This window comes from Hibiscus syriacus, unplaced genomic scaffold (genome assembly GCF_006381635.1).
Source record: "Hibiscus syriacus cultivar Baekdansim isolate YM2019G1 unplaced genomic scaffold, ASM638163v2 tig00111157_pilon, whole genome shotgun sequence".
Taxonomy (NCBI): Eukaryota; Viridiplantae; Streptophyta; class Magnoliopsida; order Malvales; family Malvaceae; genus Hibiscus; species Hibiscus syriacus.
In genome coordinates this window covers 81,337-106,187 of record NW_024063004.1, presented here as the reverse complement: position 1 = coordinate 106,187, position 24,851 = coordinate 81,337, and the positions used below count along the sequence as shown (strand labels likewise).

At 33.7% G+C, this 24,851-nt stretch overlaps 3 protein-coding genes and 1 pseudogene across 4 annotated transcripts; 1 reads left to right on the top strand and 3 right to left on the bottom strand.

The window, feature by feature from the left end:
• Window positions 1-1,017: 1,017 nt before the first annotated feature.
• LOC120155001 lies at window positions 1,018-2,291 on the bottom strand. Its single transcript, XM_039166595.1, has 4 exons — window positions 2,131-2,291; window positions 1,793-1,850; window positions 1,447-1,587; window positions 1,018-1,161 (listed from the first exon to the last, which is right to left on the bottom strand). Exons 1-4 carry the CDS (start codon window positions 2,289-2,291, stop codon window positions 1,018-1,020), a joined length of 504 nt encoding a protein of 167 aa, XP_039022526.1.
• Window positions 2,292-7,047: 4,756 nt separating this feature from the next.
• Window positions 7,048-9,109, bottom strand: LOC120155015 (annotated as a pseudogene).
• LOC120155017 (acyl carrier protein 1, chloroplastic-like) lies at window positions 8,832-23,486 on the bottom strand. Of its 2 annotated transcripts, XM_039166608.1 has the most exons (5): window positions 23,372-23,486; window positions 18,650-18,760; window positions 18,080-18,202; window positions 17,759-17,905; window positions 8,832-8,843 (listed from the first exon to the last, which is right to left on the bottom strand). In XM_039166608.1, exons 1-4 carry the CDS (start codon window positions 23,420-23,422, stop codon window positions 17,777-17,779), a joined length of 414 nt encoding a protein of 137 aa, XP_039022539.1. In that variant the 5' UTR covers window positions 23,423-23,486; the 3' UTR covers window positions 8,832-8,843; window positions 17,759-17,776. The 2 variants fall into 2 exon arrangements, with proteins under 2 accessions (XP_039022539.1, XP_039022538.1); XM_039166607.1 differs by lacking the exon at window positions 8,832-8,843 and having other exon boundaries at window positions 17,491-17,905.
• Window positions 11,722-13,653, top strand: LOC120155016 (beta-hexosaminidase 2-like). The gene is made up of 2 exons (XM_039166606.1): window positions 11,722-12,502; window positions 12,573-13,653. The coding sequence occupies exons 1-2, from the start codon at window positions 11,722-11,724 to the stop codon at window positions 13,520-13,522; spliced, it is 1,731 nt and encodes a 576-aa protein (XP_039022537.1). The 3' UTR covers window positions 13,523-13,653.
• Window positions 23,487-24,851: the final 1,365 nt, after the last annotated feature.

The following is a 24,851-nucleotide window of genomic DNA, read 5'->3' as shown; positions in this document are numbered from 1 at the left end:
GAAAGCAAATTTGAAGTTACAAGTAAGAATTACATTAATCAGACATATAAGCATTAAACAAACAAACAATTTAGACAACTGAGCAAACTTAGTTAATAGACAAATTACCAAAGGAGATGATGAAGGCTTAGCTCTTCCACCAAGCCCAATGGTTGGTTTGCCACTCATTGAACTGTTAGAAAGGTCATCCTCATCATTGTCCTCATCACTTGGCTGTGGTCCTTCCTGTTGCACAGGCCTTTGAGCCATGGGTCTGCCCTGAGTTTTCAAATGGAAGCCTATGTAAAAATTCATTTATCGGTACCATAAAACTCCTGCATTCAAAACTGTAAGGTTGTTACCTTACTCTCGCATCATAAGTAGTTCTTCTCTCACATTAGCATGACAAACAAGAAATTAGCTAACAGATTCATAACAGGAAATCACATAATTACCACAGAAGGGCGCGGCTGCATTCCTCTACCACGAGCAAGACCGATGCTTGCTTTGCCACTAACCAAAAAGTCTTCCTCATCACTTTCCTTGTCAGTAGCTTGTGGCATCCGCTTCTGATATATGTTTTTAGCCTGCAAAATTATACACTGTAAGTCAACTGAGAACATATTTGTTGGTAGTATCAGACCTTTGCATGTGATAAGCAAGTCAGTAAGGTTACTTGAAACCAGAAATCTACGAAATTCCCCATTCAGAAAATTCCTTTGCAACTCACTAATTAAACTATCTTCTCTAAACATGTGACTATTGCCAAATTAGCACTGATAAGCAAATTAAATGAAGTTAAATTTTGCACATAGGACCAATATGTTCACCAAACAATGTTAATAACTACTCTTTTTTTATTCAGTAGCAAAACATTATGGAGTATCCCCAATGTCCTTAAAGAACCAACTACTGATTTCAAAGACGAACAGATCACTCAATTATTAGCTTAAGCTTAACAATATTACTTCTCTAATTGCATTCATTTTCTTTCTCTGAGGCTCATTTGACAAACACATGTCTAATAAGTAAATCAGGTCACAAAGTTACCATTGGAGAGAAAGGCCGTGCTGCCCTTCCACCAAGCCCTATTCTTGTTGTGCTACTCACTAAAAGGTCATCTTCGTCAATCTCATCATCAGCTGCTGCTGGTGGTATTCGAGTTCGAGCTAAGCTTTTTCTCTGGATATTACAAGTTAAGTCGAGGAAATAACATACTTACATGCAATGTGAAACCAGCTACATGCTACCATGAACAAATTTCAGACCAGTTACTTGTTTGAAAAACATTACCATGCGTTATAAATTGATAAAACTGTTAATGGTGGTAATTTTAAGAAAAACGAAAGGTGTTATTTTAACTTGTCAAATGGAATGTGTTGAACTACATCAAGAAGTTTGTGCATCTCACTTGACAAACGCAAGCAGCCGGTCTTAGCTAAAATCAAATTCATATCAGATGATTACCGCAGGAGAGGGTGACCTCTTTGCCGTTGCAGTGAGACCTATGCTTGTTGTGTTACTGACTGGGGCATCCTCATCATTGTCATCATCATATGGTTGTTGTTTCCTTAATGGTGATGGTCTCCTTTGAGGAATATTTTTGGCCTGGATATTAAAATGCAAGCCCAGGTGAGAACATACATACTAGTAATGTCGTAACTTGTCATAACTCTAGCATATGTGAGCAACAAAAGAATTTCAGAATACTTGAAGAGTCATCATCAAAGTAATGGAAGTGTCATTTTAACAAACATATAATAGGTCTACTCGAAGGAATGAAATTCGAATTAAAAGATTTCAATATGATTACCATAGGAGACCGCCCCTGCATTGGTCTTCCACCAGCAAGTCCTATACTTGGCCACTCACTATAGGATCATCCTCATCATTGTCGTCATCAGCTTGTGTTGATTGCGGAACTCGACTTTAAGCCTGCAAATTACAAGTTAAAAAACCCAGCTGGTAGGAAATAAGAACTACTTATTTCCAAATGTCAAGTCCTAGCATAGCCTAATAGTATTTTATCTGATACTTCTTGAACACTTCATCATTCATACTGATATGAAAATTTAATTTCAAAAATAGTGTGAAAAAAATGTCAACTTCACACACATACTCGAATCAGATATCCATGTAACAACACATTACCATAGGAGAGGGAGGGCGCGTTGGCCTTCCAACACTACTATTATCAAGCTGGTCATAATCATCATCACCATCATCATCGTCCTGCTTATTTGACATAACGGCCGCCAGCCTCTGCGCTGCGGCTTTCGTTTGCGCTTTCCTCGGATTCCCAGCGCCTCCATAGCTTGATCCAGACCGTGTGTGGCGCTGCAGCGGGGATGCCGATGTCAATGGTGATGACGGCACCCCTGGAGCCGCCGAGGTGCCGTGTCTTCTCTCAGTTTGTAACCTCCTCTTATCCATGGTCACTAAAAGAATTTGAAAAAAGAAAATCAATCAATGTCGATAGCAAAAAATAAACAGGATCGAGCATAAATCTTACCGGGATGATCAAAACAGACTCTGGAATCCAGTAAATGGTAAGGAAAACGAGCATTTTTCTTTGACACCAAACTGAAAATAATGAGAAGGTGTGATTGGTATGGAACAGTTTGCGGGAAACATTTAAAGTGGTAAACACAAAGGATCCGATGGTTATGGCAAGAAAATGGGGAGTTTTTAACGGTCAATGTGCTCTTTTACTTTTTGGAGTTGGTTCACGGAATGTAAGATTAAAAATTATCAAGGAATAGAATTAATGAGAATGTCGTATTTTGTGTTTGGTTGGTTAAGCATGAATGTAAGATTATCATGTTTGGTTAAAGAAATAAAATATTATTAGAATGTATATTTGACCAAATTATCTTTATTATATATATTTATTTTTTTTAACAAATTAGAAAATATTTATATATTTTTTAAAAAAAATTTAAATTCATAAAATATATTATAATTTTTTTATAAAATTGAAAATATAAAAAGATTTAATGAAATGGTAAAATTTTATTTTAACTCCTGAATTTTATATAAAATTTTAATTATAGATTTTTTTGTAAATCTAAAATAGTTTAAGTATAAATTTGTAAGTTAACCTTCGTATAATTTTTATTATTTAATTAATTTTTATTATTTAATGACAGAATAAAAATATTTTTTAAAGAAAAAAAATTTAAGGGCATTTTAGTCCAAAACGTCGGTAATCCAACAATACCTAAGGGAAGGGGTAATGACATTCCCGGTAATATACTTCAAAAAATTTACTATTGGTAATAAAACATTATCAGGAATGACATTCTCGACCAACCAAACGGGAGAGTGTGGATTCCATTCCATGAAAATCCTACATTCCCCCAACCAAACACACCTAAATGTATATTTTATTTTACTAAAGTATATTCATTGTGTGATCTATTTTTTATAAGAAAAATGAAATTATCTTGTAAGACTAATTAATAATGTTTTTTACGTATGTGCGTCGTAATTCATGCTCCTTATCACCATTATTAATAGAATTAGTTCAATTAAATGGTCAGGCCACTGAAAGCAACTCAAATATTGAATTTTTTAGGTCGTACATCTGAATGATTCAGTGCTGACTGATTCAGTAAAACAGTGCTGAACGATTCAGCATCAAAGTACATTCTAAATGATTCAAAGCCATTATCAAATAGCATGTCACATTCAGAGTTAATTCATACAGAGCCTCTGAATCATTCAGCATTTGAATCATTCAACGTTTAATCATTCTGAAGTAAACAAACAACCCCTTAATATTCTGTTAATAATTAATTCGGTTTAAAATCAATTAATTAACTAAAAGAATTAAATATTTAATATATTATAGGCAAAAAGATACGTAAGGCCTTTATATTTCACCAAAAAAATCAAGGTTACATTCGAACTATTTTTGCACTCAATGTGACCCTCAAACTTAGAAAAACATTTAATGTGACCCTTTAACCAATGATTTCCGTTGTTGATCGTTACGCTGCTGACGTAAAACATCATAACGCTAACGTGGTAGTCTACAGTGGCTGATGAGTGGTTTATGGATTAAATTAGTTTTTTTTTGTTGAATTCGAATGTCAATTAATTGTTTTTGAAAGTTCACGAGATTATTTGGTTTTTTATAAAAAAAATAAAAAAAATTTAAATTTAAAATATAAAAGTATTAAAAAAAATAAGTATAAAAATACCAAAAAATAAAAATTAAATTATTAAAATTATATATATATTAGTATTATACCTCAAATTTAACATGAATTTTATTTATATAAATTTAAACTCGTTCATCCTGCATAAATCTTATTTCATATATTTACCTCTGATTAAAAATAAGTAAAAATATTTATACAATTAAGATGAGTATTTTAATGAACATAACATGATAGAAGTAAGTAAACTTCACCTAAACGTAATCTTAAAAAAATAGGAAAATCGACCTACCCACCAATTTATGTTAGATGCAAGTTTATAAAATTAATGTGAATATGGACTCCACGGTTTAGATTTTTTTTGTCACCCGATATTTTTTTATAAGGAATGTCAAATTTATCTTCACAAAATACAAATGAGATAAAACTCACATTAGAATTGACATGTACGAACATAACGATAAATTTAACCCATTCGCTACGCATCAGCCACATCACCCGCCACCACGTACCACCACATTAGCACTGTGAAATATCACGCCAGCATCGTAATTGTTAACGATGGAAATCGTTGGTCAAAGTATCACATTAGATTATTTTCTTAATTTTAAAGGACGCATTGAATGCAAAAATAGTTTGAGAATCACATTAGTTTTTTGAAAAAAACACGAGGGTCTGAGGTACTTTTTGCTTATATTATATATGTTAAATGTTTTTGGAAAAAAGTATAAGGGTCTGAGGTACTTTTTTGCTTATATTATATATGTTAAATACATATTGTAAGCTTAAACTCATTTTGAATTAAGACCCAACTATTTTTTAACCACACTACATCTATTAAATTGCCAATACTTAATTAAATTTGAACAAAAAAGAAACACCTTCATTAAACTCAAATTAATCTAACTAAAAATTTATAGAAAATTTTGGTAAATTCGGATCAAATTAACTAAATATATTCAATTCGATTAATAATTTAAAAGAAAATAATTTGATTAATGATTGAAGAAAAAATTTAATTAATTCAATTTTAAAGAATTTGTCTTAATTGGTGGCTGATCGATCGTTTGAACATCCCTCGTTATTAGCCATGCAAAAATACAAATGCAAAACTTTTCAAAAACATAAATACCATACATTTATTTGAGTAATAAATTATTTTTAATAATAATTAATGCAAATTTAATTTTGAAATTAAAAAGATAAATTCAAGTATAAATAAATAAAACTCTTAAAAAGAAACAATATGTTATTTTTATTATTAATTTAGGGTGCTTACAATGGTAGTAAATGTTTTAAAGATTCTCAACTATTTGACTGTGAATACTCAAATATCCTATAATCTTTGGTGCTCTAACTTGGAATCTGTAAGAATAACATTCATTTCTTTAATCACTAAGATAGATTGGTTCGTTCAAAATCTATATGTTCTTATCTTTATTCAAAAGGAAAATTTTCATACAATGAGGTAAAAGAAAATTTATAAAAAGATTTTTTTATTAATATGTGGTAAGTACAAGATAGTATCTGTTCATAGATAACTCTCAATCATTTGACATTGAACGTTCATACCCTTAACATTGGTGGTGCTCTAACCCAATACCTTAAGGAATAATAACAATTCATTTACCACCGTAATACTTCTAACTAGATTTTAATATTCTATATGTACTATTTAAGATTGGTTTAATTATAAAATAAATGTCCAAACTATAGCTCTTTTTTTTAAATAGGTGTCCAATTTTTTTTTCAATTCATCTAGATACAAACATTATTACTTTAGGTATCAGACTGTAACCATCGTTAAAAAGGTCTGTTAAGTGACACATATCACATATTTTTTGAAATTTTTATTATTAAAAATAAAAAAATATTATTTAAAAAATATTTTTCTAAAAAGTTTCCCAACCCCTTCATCTAGAGGTGGCAAACAGGTCATTTGGATCAGTTCATTTCGTGTCTATATTAAATTCGGTTTAATTTTGTTCGGATTGGATCGAATATGGTTCAGATCTAGTTCGGTTGTACGATAACTCAGATCGGGTCGGGTCAATTTTCGAGTTGGGAAATTGTGGTTTTTAAAGTTTTCATGCTTTTCTAATTTTTTTTCCAATTTTGTGGGTTTTTAAATATAATTTTAATTTTTTAATTTAAAATATATTTTTTAAAATTACCAAAACATGACGCGTGTTATTTAACGAAATAGTTTAATGGATGTTATGACCGAGACACCTAAAGTGATAATGTTAGGCACCTAAATGAATCGAAAAAGTTTGGGGACCTATTTGAGAAAAAAGTATAGTGTAGACACTTATTTTATAATTAAACCTTTAAGATTTAGAATTATCAAATTAGGACACATAATAATATTAAAAACCATGCTTAAGGGAAAAAACAATAAAAATCGATCATCAGTCCATGAAATAATTACCCTCATTCAAATTAGGTCACATGAACAATTAATAATTGTTAAATAAAATTAGTTTATTACTAACTGGTGCCCTATTTCTCACTTTGATCATATCTAAGATAGATACCAATGATGTACGTAGGAATGGGTACGGGACCCAAACCAAAGCCGATCCAATAGGATCTAATTTTTTATAAAAGAAAAATTAGGTTTAAATTTGTGAAGTTTTTTAGATTATAAGTTTGGATCAAGAAAATTATTCAACCTTACTATACCCAAAAATAATATAATTATGGTTTTATATATTTAAAGATAATTATAATAATAACCATCTCTGTATTATTTTTTTCAATTAAATTTTTATTTTATCAAATAAAATTAATATATATATACACACTTGTGTCGAGTTGAGTACAAGTTTTATCTCAAATGACAGATCGAGTTTCAACTCAGGTGAAACCATCCTAAACCCGAGTCAAGTCGACCAAAAACCCATAACCATCCCTACATGACCTGGCTTAAGCTTTGAGCTCCCAAAATTGAGCTTTCAGAACCCCATCATCTGATATTTACCATGTTTAGTTGATTTTAAAAAAAAGGGCAAAGCAACAACATGAGAAATTTTACACGCCTTCCCGTGGACTAATTGTTAGTGTGCTCAAAACCATGCCTTGTCTCATCAGAGTATAGGTTCATGTTGGATAAGCACTCCTCAGACAAATTTTTCCATTCTGGTTACCCATATGTGATATACCACTGATCAGTTAGAGCCACAACACATTCATCGCCAGACCTTGACATGACCTTCTTCTCAGGATCACTATAAATTATTGCCTAGCCCGTCTCAATCAGTTTGGTCCTTATCAGTGGCTTCACTTCCTGGACTTTTCTTCCAGCATACTCTCCAACAGTCATGATTCCCTCAGTAAAACCTCTCAAGTACACCAACTTCTTTGCCTCGGCAAGCTTGTCTTTCTCATTCTGACTTTTAATTTTAAGATCCAGACAAACTTTTTCAGCAGCTCTGTCGCCAAATTCGGGAATGTCAATAATGGGAACAATCTCAAAGGGCAACACCCACTCATCTTTCACCCCCAAACTTGGCCCGAAAAGCAGGTTTTGCTTTCAAATCATGTAAGACCATGTAATCATCAGGAGCATCACTAGGAACACTGGTGTCGATTCCGGTACCTTTGTTTGTTAAAATAGTCAGCATTGGAAGAGCATATATGATCTCATTAAATGAGTGCAGAGACCTCACAGCAAGACCAATCAGATCATATCCAATCAGCTCAACCAGGCATGTAGGCTTTTCGGGGACACGGGAGAGGTTCTGATAAGCAAGGTTGAGTGCTGCTCTCTCAGTCAGAATAAATACCTCAGTGTCATTGATTTCAAAGGCTCCATATTTCCCATCAGGCAATACCCAGCAATTTGTTTGCCCATACATGGTCTCAGGCCTCAATGCTGCAGCAGCCAACAACACATTTTTCCCTTCAAGAACACCCGTTTTAGCAGGAAAAGGTGGCACCACTTCCATTTTAATAATAGTATACTCCTGAGGCTGAACTCCTTCACCAGTTGCCTATCATGATCAGCACAAGGCTGACCGTCCAAGGGAGAATATATAGTATACCTCATATCTTTAAATCTCTTACCCATGGATTTCAACTTACGCATCTGCCACTTAACAAATGAATCGAAAAACGGATTCATGTCCGTGGTCACAAACGACATTCTCCAATCACATCCTAGGCCAAATGCCTTAAGGTCTTCAACAGCCAATGGCGGAAAGAATTTCAGCCACTCATACGGGTTCTGAAACTTCAATATCTCACTATTCGAAAGTCCAAAACTCCTCATAATTTCCCACTGAAACATCAGTCCACTGGACTTAAGGCTGCTTTAGATTTTTTCCTTTAAACTTATCAGGCACCCCATTGGCACCTTCATTCGGGTCAGATTCTTCTTTCGAAATAGGTTCCTCTTCGACGACCTCGTGAGGAAAAACCGGTGGATCGCCGTATTTTTGGATTTCTCTAGCAAGTTCATCGGCGGAAGCCTTGATCGACATACCCGTACAGTGAAAAGCAAATGGCAACAGCACATTGGCACCTCTTAATCTATGGTATGCAACAGCAAACTCGAGTTTCGAAATAGAAAAGGCATGACCCAGATGCAAAAAACCATTCATGTAGGGAAAAGGAAAGTTTCCAAAGAATTTTTCACCTGGTTGAGGCGGTTTCTCGCCGGGTTTTGCCCTGAAAACAGCTTTCTCATCCCACCAAACTCTAACCTTCGACTCGATTTCAAGCAGTTTGTCTCTCCTTGCAAAGCTCTTGCCTCCCTCTGTTGCCATCTCGTGAAACTGACGGAATCTATCAAAAAACCAACACAAAATCCCAATTCGTAAAAACGAAACAAGCAATAATAATCTTTGAAAAAAAGGGCAGTGATTCTAGTGAGGAATACGGCGTTGAGACTACGAACAGGCCCTCTAGATCGATTAATCTTTGCTGAGTGGAGTCGGGAAACAGAGGAAAAGAATGGAGAATAGGGAGGATGAAGTGAAATAGACTGCGTTGAATTTCAATCAGTTTAACATTACATTAGATACGAACAGTGTGCCTCGTTCCTCATTTGTTTGTATTTTACAGGTTTTTAGGGTTTAAAACTAAAGACGTTGACTTACATAATCAAATGGCCCAATGTCTGCAATATCTTTTTCTTCTACCCCAGAAATCAAAACCCAATATTGTTGTTGTATGAATTCGGGCCGTAAAATAGTCATTTAAACTCGAATATTGTTGATCTCTACATGATTTGAAAAGTTTAAATTTGAACTCACTAGACTTGAAAGCTTGTGATTTTAAAATTATTAAGCCCGATTCGAGTTCAAAATTAAAAATTAAAACTCAACTCGAATTCAAAATATGTTCGGATTTAATTTGATTAAAGCTCAAACTTGAGCTCAGTTCTATCTTAAACTCAAACTAGAATTAAAATATTATATGCATAAAAATCTTATATTCTATTTCTCTTAAAGAAACAACCTATAAATATTAATATTATTATTAGTTTAATTTAATTTAAAAAATAAAAAAATATTATATTATATTTTTAAACTACTCATAAAATTTTTGAATCGAGCTCAAACTCGATTATATAATTTATTTAATTTAAACATTAATCAAACCCAAATAACCCACCATATGTCTCGTCTTCAGGTCTAATATGACTAGACGAATTTCCCAAAGAAGAATGATTGAGTTGTTGCAGAAGCCGATGGTAACAACGACAAGGCCCTCATATTAAGAAAATTTGTTTTAGCTACTTTACATTTTTTAAACTTTCAATTAGACTCTCCAATTTTTTTAAATCCTAAGGTTTTTGAATATTTTAATTGGTTCCCCTAGAATTTTGAAATTCTTATTAAATCTAAAAAATTTGAAACTTTTAGTTAGACTCCTAATTCCTTTTTGAAAATTCTCATTAAATTTCAAAATTTTAAAAAATTTCAATTAAATCCCAATATGTTTTTGTCAAGATCCCCACTGGTGTTGCCAGATGGATGCCCACAGCTTAAATATCCATTGCTGTCTGACTTGTCTGCATCATACACCTAATGAATGATTTTTATATTAAAGTAGAAGGTGTTAATGCCCCTTCTATTCAGCCAACTTCTGCATAAGATTAATCTATAGTTTTCTTGTGTAACATTGGAAATAGAGTTGATTCTTGTCTGTCCTTCGATTTTCAATTTTGAGTTAATTATACTACATATTTCTAAGGGTAAACTATCAATTTAGTCACTCACATATTACTTAGTTTTTATTTTAGCCATTCAATTAATTTTTTCAAAAGCATATCTAACATAATGGTTTGTCACTCGCCGTTAAAAAATTAATCATGATGCTGACATTATATTTTTTTTAGTTTATTTTTCAATGTTGACATGACATTACCTTATGATGACAAATTAGCATCACCATTAATTTTTTAATGGTAGGTGACCAAAACGTAACATTATGTATGGTTTCGGAAAAACATAATAACTAGGTGATCAAAACAAAAACGAAGTGATAGGTGGATGACTAAATAGGTAGTTTACCCTATTTTTAAATTTTTGACTCTCATTTCTAATCTTATTCTCAAACTATAACTCTCATTATAATTTGATTCACAATTTCTTGAACGTTTCAATTTCATCTCAAAGTATCGATATGCTAATCATGTCCCTTGTTAAAGAAGTCATTTAAAAAATTGTTAGCTACCATGTAAACATTGATGTCTATTATACAAATATTAGGATGTGACGCAAATAATAATTAATATTGTATCATGTCCCCGGAAATTATTAACTAGAATGAAATTGAAAAGTTGTTTGATTTTTATTTATGTTCACTCAATTTATTTATACTTCTTTTATATTTTAAATTATTATTTTATTTAAAGTTAATGTTGATTATTGTTTACGTTACATCGTATTATTACATAATACATGTTAGTGTTCACATGACAGTTCATAATTTGAGATGAGAATGCATGGAACAAGGTTGACTTAGATTATACCATACATATAAATACGACGATCTGGAAACAAAATATGTAAAAGTTTTTAGGATAGGGCTGTGTATTATGCAAATTTACTTGAGTTTATAAAACAAAATTGGCAGAGCCGGCCATAGGATTCCACTCTTCATTGACAATTGGCAGAGCCGCCATGCACTGTCTTCACATGGAAAAGCCAAGTAATTTTTAATAATTTGACAACAAACATTTTAATATTTCTACAAATGTTGTGTTCGAACCCGAAACTTCTAAAGACTGTGCTTATGAATCCAGGATTAGTTCATGCCTTAAATTTTCAGTGAATACAACAAAATTGAAGCATTACAAGTGGGTTTTCCCTGATTTCAAAATCAGTGAGCTTGGACGATTAGTTTGCTTGATAATGACCAGAGCTTACCAAAATGTATTTACTGCTGCTTTGCCATATCACACAAAGACAATAGAAAAGTGAAAGTCTTTGGCATCAGACAAGTAAAATACAAAACTCCAAATGGCAAGAAAACGAAGTAACAGAGTTATAAAGAAGACAGATTTGCAAGCAAAATTTGCAATTCTCAACCACCAAGGTTTTTTTTTTATAAAAAAAAAGCAATTGAAATGAGAATTTGTAGCTCAAAATTTGCCATCATAATCTGCCTAACATTGATTTTTCCACTCCCTACCTTGTCCCAGAAAACTGCGGTCAATGTTTGGCCTAAACCAAGGCTGGTTTCATGGCCAAAACCACTAGCCCGATTCCTTTCTTCAAACTTCACCATTGATTCTCCTTACCATCAACACCTTGCAACGGCCGTCACCCGCTACCTTGGCCTCGTCCGGACCGAGCACTACCATCCCCTCATCCCACCTTCCGTCAATGTTTCCGCCTCGGTCCCTCCTTTGCAAACTCTTTCAATTGATATAACCGATCTCGTTGCGCCCCTCCAGCACGGGGTCATTGAGACCTACTCCCTCTCCATTTCCGAAGTAGGAGAAACAGCCTATTTGACAGCCGAGACGGCATGGGGCGCAATGAGGGGTTTGGAGACGTTTTCGCAGTTGGTATGGGGCAATCCTTTGGCTATCCCCGTCGGCTTGAATATATGGGATGCTCCCTTGTTTGCACACAGGGGACTCATGTTGGATACATCAAGGAATTATTATGAGGTGGAAGACATATTAAGGACTATTGAGGCAATGAGTGCTAACAAGCTTAATGTATTCCATTGGCATGTTACCGATTCGCAATCGTTTCCTCTAATGGTGCCTTCGGAGCCGGAGCTCGCTGCCAAGGGATCCTATGGTCCTAACATGATATATTCTCCCTCGGATGTGGTTAAGATTGTTCAGTTTGGCTTGGAACATGGGGTCAGGATCCTACCAGAGATTGACTCACCTGGTAAACTTTTTATTACAGTGCAAGACAAAAGAAATTAGATGATGAATTTCATTTTACTTTGCAATTGCAGGGCATACAGGATCATGGGCAGAAGCCTATCCGGAAATAGTTGCCTGTGCAAACATGTTCTGGTTGCCGGGAAATGACATGGCCGACCGACTAGCAGACGAGCCGGGAACCGGCCAGCTAAACCCCTTGAACCAGAAAACCTACAAAGTTCTTGAGAACGTAATTCGCGATGTAACCAATTTGTTCCCCGAAACATTGTACCATGGTGGAGCGGATGAGATAGTTCCTGGATGCTGGAAAGCTGATCCAACCATTCAATCTTTCCTTTCAAATGGTGGAACCCTCAGCCAGCTCCTTGAAAAATTTATCAACTCTACTTTGCCTTACATTATATCCCTCAATCGTACCGTGGTCTATTGGGAGGATGTTCTATTAGATGATGTTGTGAAAGTGGACTCCTCATTTCTTCCAAGGGAGCATACCATCTTACAAACATGGAACAACGGCTCGAACAACACCAAAAAGATTGTCCAAGCCGGGTATCAGACGATCGTATCGTCTTCGGAATTCTATTTTTTGGACTGTGGCCACGGAGATTTTCTGGGGAATGATAGCCTATATGATCCCCAAACAACAGGTCGCGACCCGAAAGATGGAAAGTCTTGGTGTGATCCATTTAAAGCATGGCAAACTATTTATAACTATGACATTGCCTTTGGTTTGAGTGAAGAAGAAGCCAGGTTGGTGCTAGGTGGAGAGGTGGCATTGTGGTCGGAACAAACCGATCCTATGGTTTTGGACGGAAGGTTATGGCCAAGGACATCGGCAATGGCAGAGACATTGTGGTCGGGGAACCGCGATGAGGCCGGGAGAAAGAGGTCTGCCGAGGCAACTGAGAGGTTGAACGAGTGGAGGTATAGGATGGTAAGCAGAGGGGTGAAGGCTGAGCCAATCCAACCACTGTGGTGCATTAGGAATCCAGGAATGTGTAACGCATCCAAGCCAATGTGATTTTTCATGCAAGGGGAAAAAGGAAAATGATTCTGTACTTCACTAGGTTTACATTGAGAACGCCTCTCCTTTTACAACTTGAATTGATGTTTCAATTGATTAGTAAAAGAAATGCCTTACGCATTTGCATTGTGCTCAGGGTATAGTAGACAAATGATCTCTGACTGTAGGACGCTTTTATTATATCACAGTTAATAGATTCACCGCTAATTTTTTTAAACAAAAATGACGAATTTAGAATATATGAACAGTCAGATAATCATTTTGTAATTTTTAATAGTTAAGAGACTAAAAAATAATATCCATCCCACTATTTATGTACCTTAGCCTCATGCTAAATGTAGTTGTAAAGTAAATACCATTCCACTTCATTGCCATCGCTAGAAACGAATGGCATCAATCATCCTTCTTCTCATCTTATAATTGGATAATGTGTATTGATGGAAGATTAACGTATTGTTAATTTATGGTAGAATGTAGCTATCTAACTGTTTATTTGATCGGATAGACTTGTTTGGTTTAATAATATCGTGAAAAAGATTGAATTAATAGAATTTTTAAATATGAATAAATTATTTTAAATTAGAATTGGATTAATAGAATATATAAGTTTAGTGACTAAAACTACTATTATACGAGGTCATGTTAGACTTTTGTTTATTTTTAATGATAATAATATTTTAATTGATTAAATTGTAATCTAACCAATGTTTTTAAAATCGGACCGGACCTTGAACCGGTGAAGGTACTGGTTCACTGGTTCAACCGCGGTTCAACCGGATTTTATATAAAATAATATATTTTTTTAAGTTTGACATAAAATTCAAAACAATATTGATATATATATATAACATTTTTTTTAAGTTTACAATATTAAAAGATATAAAATTATCACAAGTCATAACATATATAAGTTAAAAAAAACATAAAATCAAGTGAAACAAAATGATTAAAATCAACTACAACATAATATTTAAGGTAAAACATATTAAATAATAAATATAATTATATAACTATAATCAAAAAATAAATTTGGGGCTGAAAAAAATCATAACAAACGATGTCGTTTGATTTAATTTGTTTTTAAAAAACAATCCCACATGGCTAAAAAACATAGAAGAGTATCCCAAAAGTCTAAAGAGTAAAAATATGAGAACAAAACAATCTCACATGGCTAAGAAACATAGAAAAACATCCCAACTGACTTCTATAAATACTAGAGGTAATTTGAAATTCAAATTATGGAGCCTTTTAGTGAGCATAGAGCGAACTATTATTTTGCTTTAATTGAGCTCGAATTTCAGGCTTCAATCTAGCTTCTAAATTTTTTTTGAGTTCGAGCCTTTTCGAGTTCAATTTTCAATAATATATTTCGAGTTCGAGTTGAACTTGATAATTTTTAGCTCGTGAGTTTTTTAGTCGAGTTGAGCTTAGTTTTAAAGTTTTCGAGTTCAAGTCGAGCTCAGCAGTACTCGAGTTCGACTCGGCTCGTTTAACAAATGACGTCATTTGGTTTAATTTTTTTTAAAGAAAAAAAGAGAACTGGCGGTTCACACCGGTTTTCAGCTGGTTCACCTCGGTTTTGCCGGTTCTCAACTGGTTCTTCCGGTTCATTACCGATTCTGTGCTCATCCGGTTTTGGGAGTTAACCGGACCGAACAGGCTATCGGTTCACGGTTTAACCGGTCGAACTGGCCGGTCCCGGTCCGGTTTTAATAACATTGAATCTAACTAATAGTTGTTTGTATTTTACTAGGGATGAGCATGGGTCGGGTTTGGGCCAACCCAATCCGACCCGAAAATTTTATATCATTCACCCGACCCGAAAAATATATACCCTTCACCTAACCCGACTTTTTTTATATAAAATCCGACCCGATCGACCCAAAATAATAATAAAATATTATTTTTATTCAATAAAAACATCGATTTAATTGAAAAAAATAATATATAGAGGGTATTATTGTAATTATTCCTAAATATAAGGTAAAATTATATATTTTTTTGTTCGGGTCGGGTATTTTTCACCCTAAACCCGAATCCGACCCAACCCGAACATCAAATTTTAAAAAACCGATCCGAACCCAAATTTTGTTTAAAAAAACTAAGTCGGGTCGGAACCCGTCGGGTTCGGGTCCCATGCCCAACACTATATTTTACCAGTCAGCAACCTGATTTCGTGATTCGACTCAGTGCGATCAACAAAAACAAATTTTACTCAAATTCGAACCCTTCAAAATTACAAAACAAAATCCTAAAAATCCCAAACGTCAAATCTTTAGGTTTTTCATTTTCTTGTGTTCCTCATTTTATTTGTGATTCATTTTATGCACAGGTCAAGCCCTAACGGACATAATACTTAAGTTAGCTTATTACATAGGGGCTCGACCTTGGAGTTTCAGCTTAGAGAAGTACGATTATAATCTAGGGGCATGTACTGAACATACATCCTATGAAAATCGATCGACCGACCAATTAAACTCCATTCTATCTCCCTCACACTTGATTTCGACTTCCCATAATATCTCGGATATATAATAATATAATTTACATCAAAAATGGATCTTAAAAAGGAAAAATGGATCGAATCGGAAGATAAAATGTTGAAAAATATCTTATCGAGTTTAAACTTGGCGTAACATACCTCAAAAACGGACTCAGAACATCGAAAAACATTAGGATATGTGGTCCTGAAAAAAGTCAACGTCGGTCAAGGCGACTCGATGCAAAATCGACTCAGCTCGGCGGTCGACTCGACTCACTCAGTTCGGGCGATTTGGACCGGTTCAGGCGGTCTAGACTTGTCCAGACCAATTCTAGAAACTCCCCAGGTTGCGGACAAAGCCCATGCACGAGTGGCGACACGTGCGGTGTCCTACGGCGATCGGACGACTACCTTTTTTTTCTTCAAATTTGTATTTTAAGGGCTAGGGAGTTGCTTACCGGTGTTACTTTGTGATGATGAACGGCGGAGGAGAGCTTTTTACCCCAATCGAAACTTGTTTTCGCTCACCCGCATTCATGCCACGACTTTCGACGGTAACTCGACCACCGACCTACTCCTCTCAACGCAAGGAACACAATGCTGTCGGCGGTGTAATAAACCAATGCTCGAACGGTTTAGGTATTAAAACGAATAAAAACTGATAGTTTAGGTATTAAACGCATAATTTACCGTATAACAAGATAGAAGTGTACCACTGAGCTTTATAAAGCTTAACGTTTGGATTTTTTTTATTCGCAGACTAATTGCTTGTGCTTGTTCAAGGAGTATCGTCGTAGCAGGATTTAAACGCCGTCGTATCCAATTACAGTACTATTTACTTTTAGTGAACCTGTGTATTCATAAAACTCTTATTTATATATTTGGTCTATAAACTTTATAGGTTTTGTATTATTTTGATTTAAATTAAATTGCCATGGAACTTTGTATTTGTATTGATTTTTATAATAATTATGGATGTCTATTTTATTTAACTCATATTGTGATTTGAGATTGAAATAGAAAAATATTTTAAATTTAGTGCTTGGCCCATCTAATAGCGCCCGAATTTAGGGTGTTACAGTTCAAGGGGGCAAGGTCGGCGCAAGACACGGAGAATTTTCTTTGGGGAATGAGACAATACTTCCAAGCCATGAGCGTCGCGAAGGATACCAAAAAGGTGAAGAGTATTTGCGTTTATTCAACTAATGTCGCTCTTTCGTGGTGGCAACATAGATGCTCCTACAAGAAGCGTGTGAGAACTACCACTGGAATATGAAGAGAGTTCCAAATCGAGTTTAAGGAGCAATTTTACTCGAAACATGTTCGCTCACTAAATGAGTATGCCCATTAGTTCACCGAACTCATACTCCTAAGAACTTAACTGAAGAAAATGGCTTCTTCTGTTTCATGGATGGATTTAAACCATGGGCCAAAAATGAGTTGGGAATATTGGATATAGGACATGGACATGTAAACATTTTCAAAGACTCAAATCAACTGACCCTCGGCTAAGGTCTACATTACTCGTTACAACTACATAAGCTAGCAGCTTGCGGAAACAAAACGCTCAAATAGTATTTTCTTGGCATACAACACAAAAAGTGAAATCCTCAATTTAACTAAAAATGCCAACAACTTAAGAGCTTAACTGGATTTGAACAAATAAATAGACTTGATGAGTTCACAACATGATTGACAAATGGTCTAGGTGACATCAATATGGGAAAATAATGGCCAATGTACCTCCCAACTTGGTTCTTGGTTAATTTCTAGGCACTTTTTTCGCTGCAGAGTTTATCGATGAGCTCGGCAGCATCCAGAACAGTCGCTATATTTTGGGCATTGTCCTCTTCCACAGTGATTCCAAACTCTTCCTCAAGCCCCATCACGATCTCAACCTGAAAACAAATGCATCACATAGAACTGCCTATGCCAATCTTCATAAAGAAAATTAAGATTGCTCAGGGAAAAGGGATGATCCCAAGGACCCTATCCTACCCGAAATAGTAGTAAAAATGAACAAAAAACCAAACATTCGAAAACTCCAGATGGTTACAGACGGTTCAGAGTACCGTATCAAGAGAATCGGCTCCAAGCTCAGCGAATTTTGAATCACAAGTGACTGGTTTGTCACTTGGCAGAGCTAGTTGTTTCCTTACAATTTCACATACCTTATCCACTGTCTCTGGTTTGGCCTGCCGAATGAAATTTAACTCGATCATCAACATCATGTTATTCACAAAGAGCACAACACTCACTTTTTACATAAATGACCAGAATATAATAGGCATATTTATAACAAACCCCGCATGTGCAGCACAAAGGACTTCACGCAAAGCACAAAAATATAACATATATGCAGATACCAGAGGCAAGTGAATTGCTAACCATTCCTTACACTCTTTGAAGTTGAGGAAGAATAGCATAAACAGCTAACCATATTTCCAACAACCCCATATGAGAATTATCAAAGAGAAGAAAAACATGTTCAGAAGACAGTCCACAAGTAGATTTATATCTTTGCACATTTCTATTTAATTGAATATTCCACATGTTATTTCCTTAGTATTGGTTGAATAGACACGTAACTCATAAATAGGTAAAAGACATAGAACTATCATTTCATTCAACGATGAACATACAGCACAGGAAATCCGCAAGCGAGCAGGCATTGGGCGCAACCTGAAGGCGAGGCTGCTTCTTCCCTGGTCCATAAATGAAACCAATTTCAATCCAGGAACCCTGCTTGTAGCCTGTTAAAATGTGTTCAAGAGAATGAAGGTCAGTCAGTAATTCACATAAAAAAGAAGAAAATCAAAACATTATCCACTTGTTATATTTCCCTAAAAAATTACTAAAAAACAAAATCATAATTGATTAAAAATGAATAAAAGAACTATAATGCACACCAATTTCAACATGATTGTACGATATAAAAGTCGAGTCATGCATTTTGTTCTCCAAATAATACTAATTTCATCATATAATTCTTTACATCTGAAAATAAGAATTCAAATCACAGATTACCAGAACTAACGACAGTTGGAACTAACAGAATCAATATATATTCTCATTTTGGACAGTAAACAAACGCTACAAAAGGTTAAAAAAAACAGAAAGCAAGATAGAGTAAAAGAACAAGCAGATATAGAACAAATCTAACAAAAAAATTAAAAGAAATGAATAAAATGTAGTAAATAAAAAGATGCGAAGAAAGAAAAGAGAGAAGAGAGGAAATACCAGGGATGGCGAGGGTGCATGGAGATTGAAGAACCAGCAAGGGAAGCCATTATTGGATAGTTGCGATGAAGAAGGAAAACGAAAGGAAGTGAGAATTGTAGTTGTACGTAGTAGGCTTTATCCTATTTATGGTATTGATGAAGGGATTTGTAGTTTGTGGATAGGGACGGCAACTAGCGTGGTGGGTTGGCTTCTGACTGGACTGCCTAGCTGGCAGGGGATGGAATTATGTGGTGCACGGCTAACCAAGTGGATTTTGTTGATAAGGTTGGACTTTGGACTTTTAACCTATTTTCAACATCATCATCAAAAAACGGGTTGGGTTCATCTTTCCTTTAGACTTTGGACATTATCCTACTTATAATTACGTGATAAAATTATATTTTAACGATAGTAATAAATACTATCATTATTTTTAAGAATTAGTTTGATGGTATAATATTTTAAGCATCGATTTAATGGTATAATATAGATAGAGAATCTATCAACAAAATACAATTTAAACAATTATGAGATCATATTTTATTATAATATGGCCAACATGTTAAAGTCTATCTCATACTACCATAATTTTTTAATGGAAATAGATGAGTTATAATATGTGAGTAATCGAGTGATCATTTTGTAATTTTTAATAGTTAAAGGATCATTTTATATTTTTTTAATAGTTTTGAGGTTCAACAACGTATCACCTTATTCCCGAGAAATCATTCGTGTATTTTACCCTTAAAAGTTTTACTATAGTAAAAGGATAAAATAAATATCACATCTTATTATTATTTTAAAATAACTCGAGAGAAAGGATTCGAATTCTTGCTTCGGATAAATAATTGAATTTAATATTGAATTTTATTTCGATTGATATCATTATTATAATCTAAAGGGGTAGATAATGTTATATAAGACCTACAAAATTAAGGTTTAGAGGAGTTTATGAGTTGTTATCACATCCAAAATAATAAAGATTTATTATAATTATATCAGTCGGTTATATTAAAGAAATAAAATAAAATAAAATACATAATTAGATTTTTTTTCATACTTACGAGTAAAAATATATAAAATAAAATATGTAATTTTTCAATAAAATAAGGGTCCACAAATTTATATTAAAAATATATAAAATAAAATATGTAATTTTTCAATAAAATAAGGATCCAAAAATTTAAAAATAAGGGTCCACAAATTTTAATCATTATTTTTCAATAAAATAAATATGTAATTTTTTTTAGTTTTTCTTCTTTCCTTGTTATATTAAACTATATTTAATCACATATATAAAATAATGGGTATACACTTGACCCTTAAGTAGCCAAGTGCATTCGTACCAGGTTAAACGATTATGGGCTAATGGTGAGCGAATTTTATAGAAATTCATTTGTGTTTGATTCTCGAAAATTGTTTTTTAGTTGTTTTATTTAAAATATTTATAAAAATTAAAAATAAATATTATTATATTGTACTAATTATGTTATCTCGATGGTTAAAGGGATAATTTTTATCCCTAGAGATTTTAGGTTCGAGTACCATAAACTGTAAAAGTGTTGAGCCTTCATTATCAAATGGTTGAAAATCTTTACAACAAATATTATTTGTAATCACTTTAGATTAATTAGAAAATATTATTATACTATTAATAATCATTATTCATAATAAAAATACTTTAATATTGTTTTAATTAAATTGATATCTAATTGAATTATAACAGCAATTGTTTATACTATAATATAAATAAACAAATTTTGTATAATAATAAAAATATACTCACACTTATGCTTCAAAGTCGAGATTGAATTATAAATTATTGAGAAGTATGAAATTGTATCACTAATGGTAAAAGAAAATATTATTATTTTTAAAAATTTTGAGTTCGAATGATTATCTATGTAAAGTGTGCATGCATTATCAATTAGTTAAGAAACTTTTAAACAGATATTACATTGTAATCGTCTAGACGGTTAAAAATGATAATTTTTTAATATATTAAAACTTTTTTATATTTTGTCGACCATCATTGAGATCTTTTATTTTTAAAGGTTGAGATTTGCCTGGTTTGGATTAAAAAAGCAGTCATTAGTTTCTCGTGTAATAATCGTAGAGGGGGATGCTTTCATTATCTAGCATTAAATGCGTCCAACGATACGAATGGCAGTTGAAATTTGGAGGTTTTCACGTACACATCCCAACTTGTCTTCCTCCTTAATTTCCCCCCTCACCTAACTGCTTTCATTTTCATGCTCTCTCAATTTACCATCATCTCGATCTTAACCCTTCAACTCCCTTGCTTTGCGCACCTAATATCTCATACTTGGTTTCAATGATTCATACATCTTTGTTTCTTTTGGTTGTGGGGGGGGGGGGAATTAATGATGGCCCTCAATTTCTGTACATTTCAGTCCACTTATAAGTTTCAAATATTTATTATATATGTTCTAAATACTCTTAATCATTTGATAATAAACATTGTTTTACAGTTTTTAGTGCTTGAACGTGTACATTTAAGAATAACAATAATTCATTTAACCCATTGAGATACTGGTAATAAAAGGAAGTATTGTTTTTTAAAGATCATAAGTTCGAATAATTGTGTCATAAAATATGAATACATTCCTAATAAATATTATCTTATAACTATTTGAGATTATTCAATAAAATTCTTTAAATTATATATAAAACATTAAACTAGGATCAAAATTTTTTTGGTGTTTATAACTCATGAACATGGTGTGTATATGTATATAATATCAATTAAAAATTAAGTAGTGAATTTTTTAGTGGTATGACGCGTCTAACAGCAAAACATGTTTTTGCGGTGTTATAGCGGCGTTTTTAAGCGCCACTAAAAACATACCCGAAGCAAGTAAAAATATCGCCAAGAAACACCGATAAGCATCGTAACAGTTAGCGACGTTTGTGAAGACAAAACGCCGTAAAAGGTCAAGCTCTATAACGGCATTTTTCTTACAAACATTGCGAAAGGTCAAACTCTATAGCGGCATTTTTACAAACGCCGTGAATGGTTAAGCTTTATAGCTGCATTTTTCTTATAAACGCCGCTAATTACCTTGTCTTTTATGGTGTTTATTTTGTTAAACGCCGCAAAAGAACATGACTTATGGTGGCACAAACGCCGCTTGGTTAACTGATTTCGTATATAACATTTTCTACTTTATTTTATCCAAATTTAGTATCATGTAGTATTATCTAATAAATAAACTTAAAATATAATTACGATACATATTATGTAGACAAATAAATCAAAATTTATAAAATTAAAAAGAAATGTAAAATAGTTCAACATTGTTCACTAAAATTTTGTGTATGTTCTCTCTTTCAATTAAAAAAAATATTGTTGAATAAAATAAAATAAAAAACGTTCTTCTAGTGGCAATTTACATTGCATACAGTTCGACCAGATGCCAAATGAACAGCTTCTGTCCCACCAGAGCTGCGTGTAGTTTGTTATGTTTGGGATATAAGCCATCGGCTGCAACAAATTGTAAAGAAAACAATAAGCATTTATAAGATTAATTGCATGAATGGACTTTATGTTTTGTGGATCAAGATAAAGAAACTAATCACTAAAAACATACATGATAAACACCATATCATACATGGAAATATTCAGTTAGGAATAGATCTTGCAAAAGGCATTCTAAAATGGTATTACCTTCACCAGCACTTCATATCCAACTTTGAGTCTAACATCTTGATCTCTCCAAAAATTGAGTATTTTATAAGTAAATTCAGTTAAATTCACACGAAAAGGAAAAAGAATATTAAAACATTATCTACTTGCTCTTCACCTCTAAAAAGTAGTTAAGAAAAATAATAATTGATAAAAAATTTCAACATACTTGTGGGATATAAAAGTCGGGCCACGCATTTTGTTCTTCAAACAATAACAATTTTAGCATTTACCTCTTTAAATCCGAAAATAAAATTCAAATCTCAGATTACCGAAACTTAAAATCAGCAATGAAAGAGTATAACTAACAAAATCAATTCTAAATCCTCATTCTGGACGGTTAGAAAACGATTAAAAAAAAAGGCAAAATAGAAGCAAGATCGACTACAAGAGGAATTGAATCCGAAGAAGGAAACAGATAAAAGAGAGGAAATACGAGGGAATGGCGAGGTTGCATGGAGATTGAAGAACCAGCAAGGGAAGCCATTAGAGAGTGGTGTTGAAGGAGGAAAAACAAGGGATGGGAGGGGAAGTAAAATAGGGGGGAGAGCACGAAGGGAGTGTGAAGAAGATTGGTACTTGAAGTAAAATAGGGCAAAACAAAAAGGGATGGGATTTGGAACCTATTAGGTTAAAAGTTTTGAACACCTGCGGCGTTTCCTAAACGAACCCCGCTAATGTAACGTGAAATTGCGTGTTTTCTTCAAAAATGCCACTAATGTTATGTGAAATTGCGGCATTTTCTTTAAAAAACGCCACTAATATAACATGAAATTGTGGCGATTTTACAAAACACCTCTAATGTAACGTGAAATTGCAGAGTTCTCTTCAAAACTGCCACTAAAGTACGAGATATAGCGGCGTTTATTTAAAACACCACTAATGTTGTTATTTTGTGGCATTTTCCCCATAAACGCCATGTTATGTACAAAAATTAGTAGCGTTTATTTTTAAAACGCCGCTAAAACTGCAGTTAAAGATCTACTTTGTTGTAGTGAACACAATGAGTAAAGTTCAATTGCCTTAGAAAATTATTATTAATCTTTAATAGTATCATCATATAATTGAATGAACAAAAATTTTAAATTATTTCATTTTTTTTAATCAATGAATGTCAGCCCATTAATTAAACTAAAAAAAAAAGAACACAAAGTATAACCCCCGAAAAACAAAAGGTTAAGGAAAACAACTATAAAAACACACACCACAAAAAGCTAAAACAACAAAAAAGAAATAGAAACAAAAGAAATCCAAAAGACAAAGTTAGCCTTCTCTTTCCTTGTTCTCTACAAGTCTTCGATGAACGCTCCAACAAGGAAGTTGTGAACAGAAAATGGAACCTGAAGATCCACGAACCATCTCAACCACTGAAGCTTCAAGGAGGATCGAGCCACCGTCTGTCTTCAGCTGCTTGAAGTTCCACTGCCGAAGGAGCTTCTTCCACCCAGTATCTGTCGATGGAACCCAAATCCGATTGGGAAGCTAGAAGATGAACTTAACATTTCCTGCCATGGGAGTGAATGAAAAACGACATGCATGAAACGACGTAGATCTTTGGAAGCTTTCCAAGTGTAAGAGCTTATTTCCAGACGATCCAAGCCCGTTGAAGTTAGTTTTCTAATAATCATCCTAGAATCGCCTTCAACAATCACATTCAAAAACCCCATGTCCACCGTGTGTATTGCCTCCGCCATAGATGTCGAGGTAATGTCCTCACTACAAACATCTGTAAGCTCCCATTAGTAGTCCATCATTATTCCTCGCAATGACCCCCAACCACGCAATTGCTTGACTTTGTAGATATTGGGCATCCAAATTGATTTTGATAGTGGTTCCAGGAGGGGTTTCCATCAAATATGAGCCGTGGAAGGAGGCCCAATAATTCTCTCAGTTGCTCGGGAATAGTTAAAGAGGCA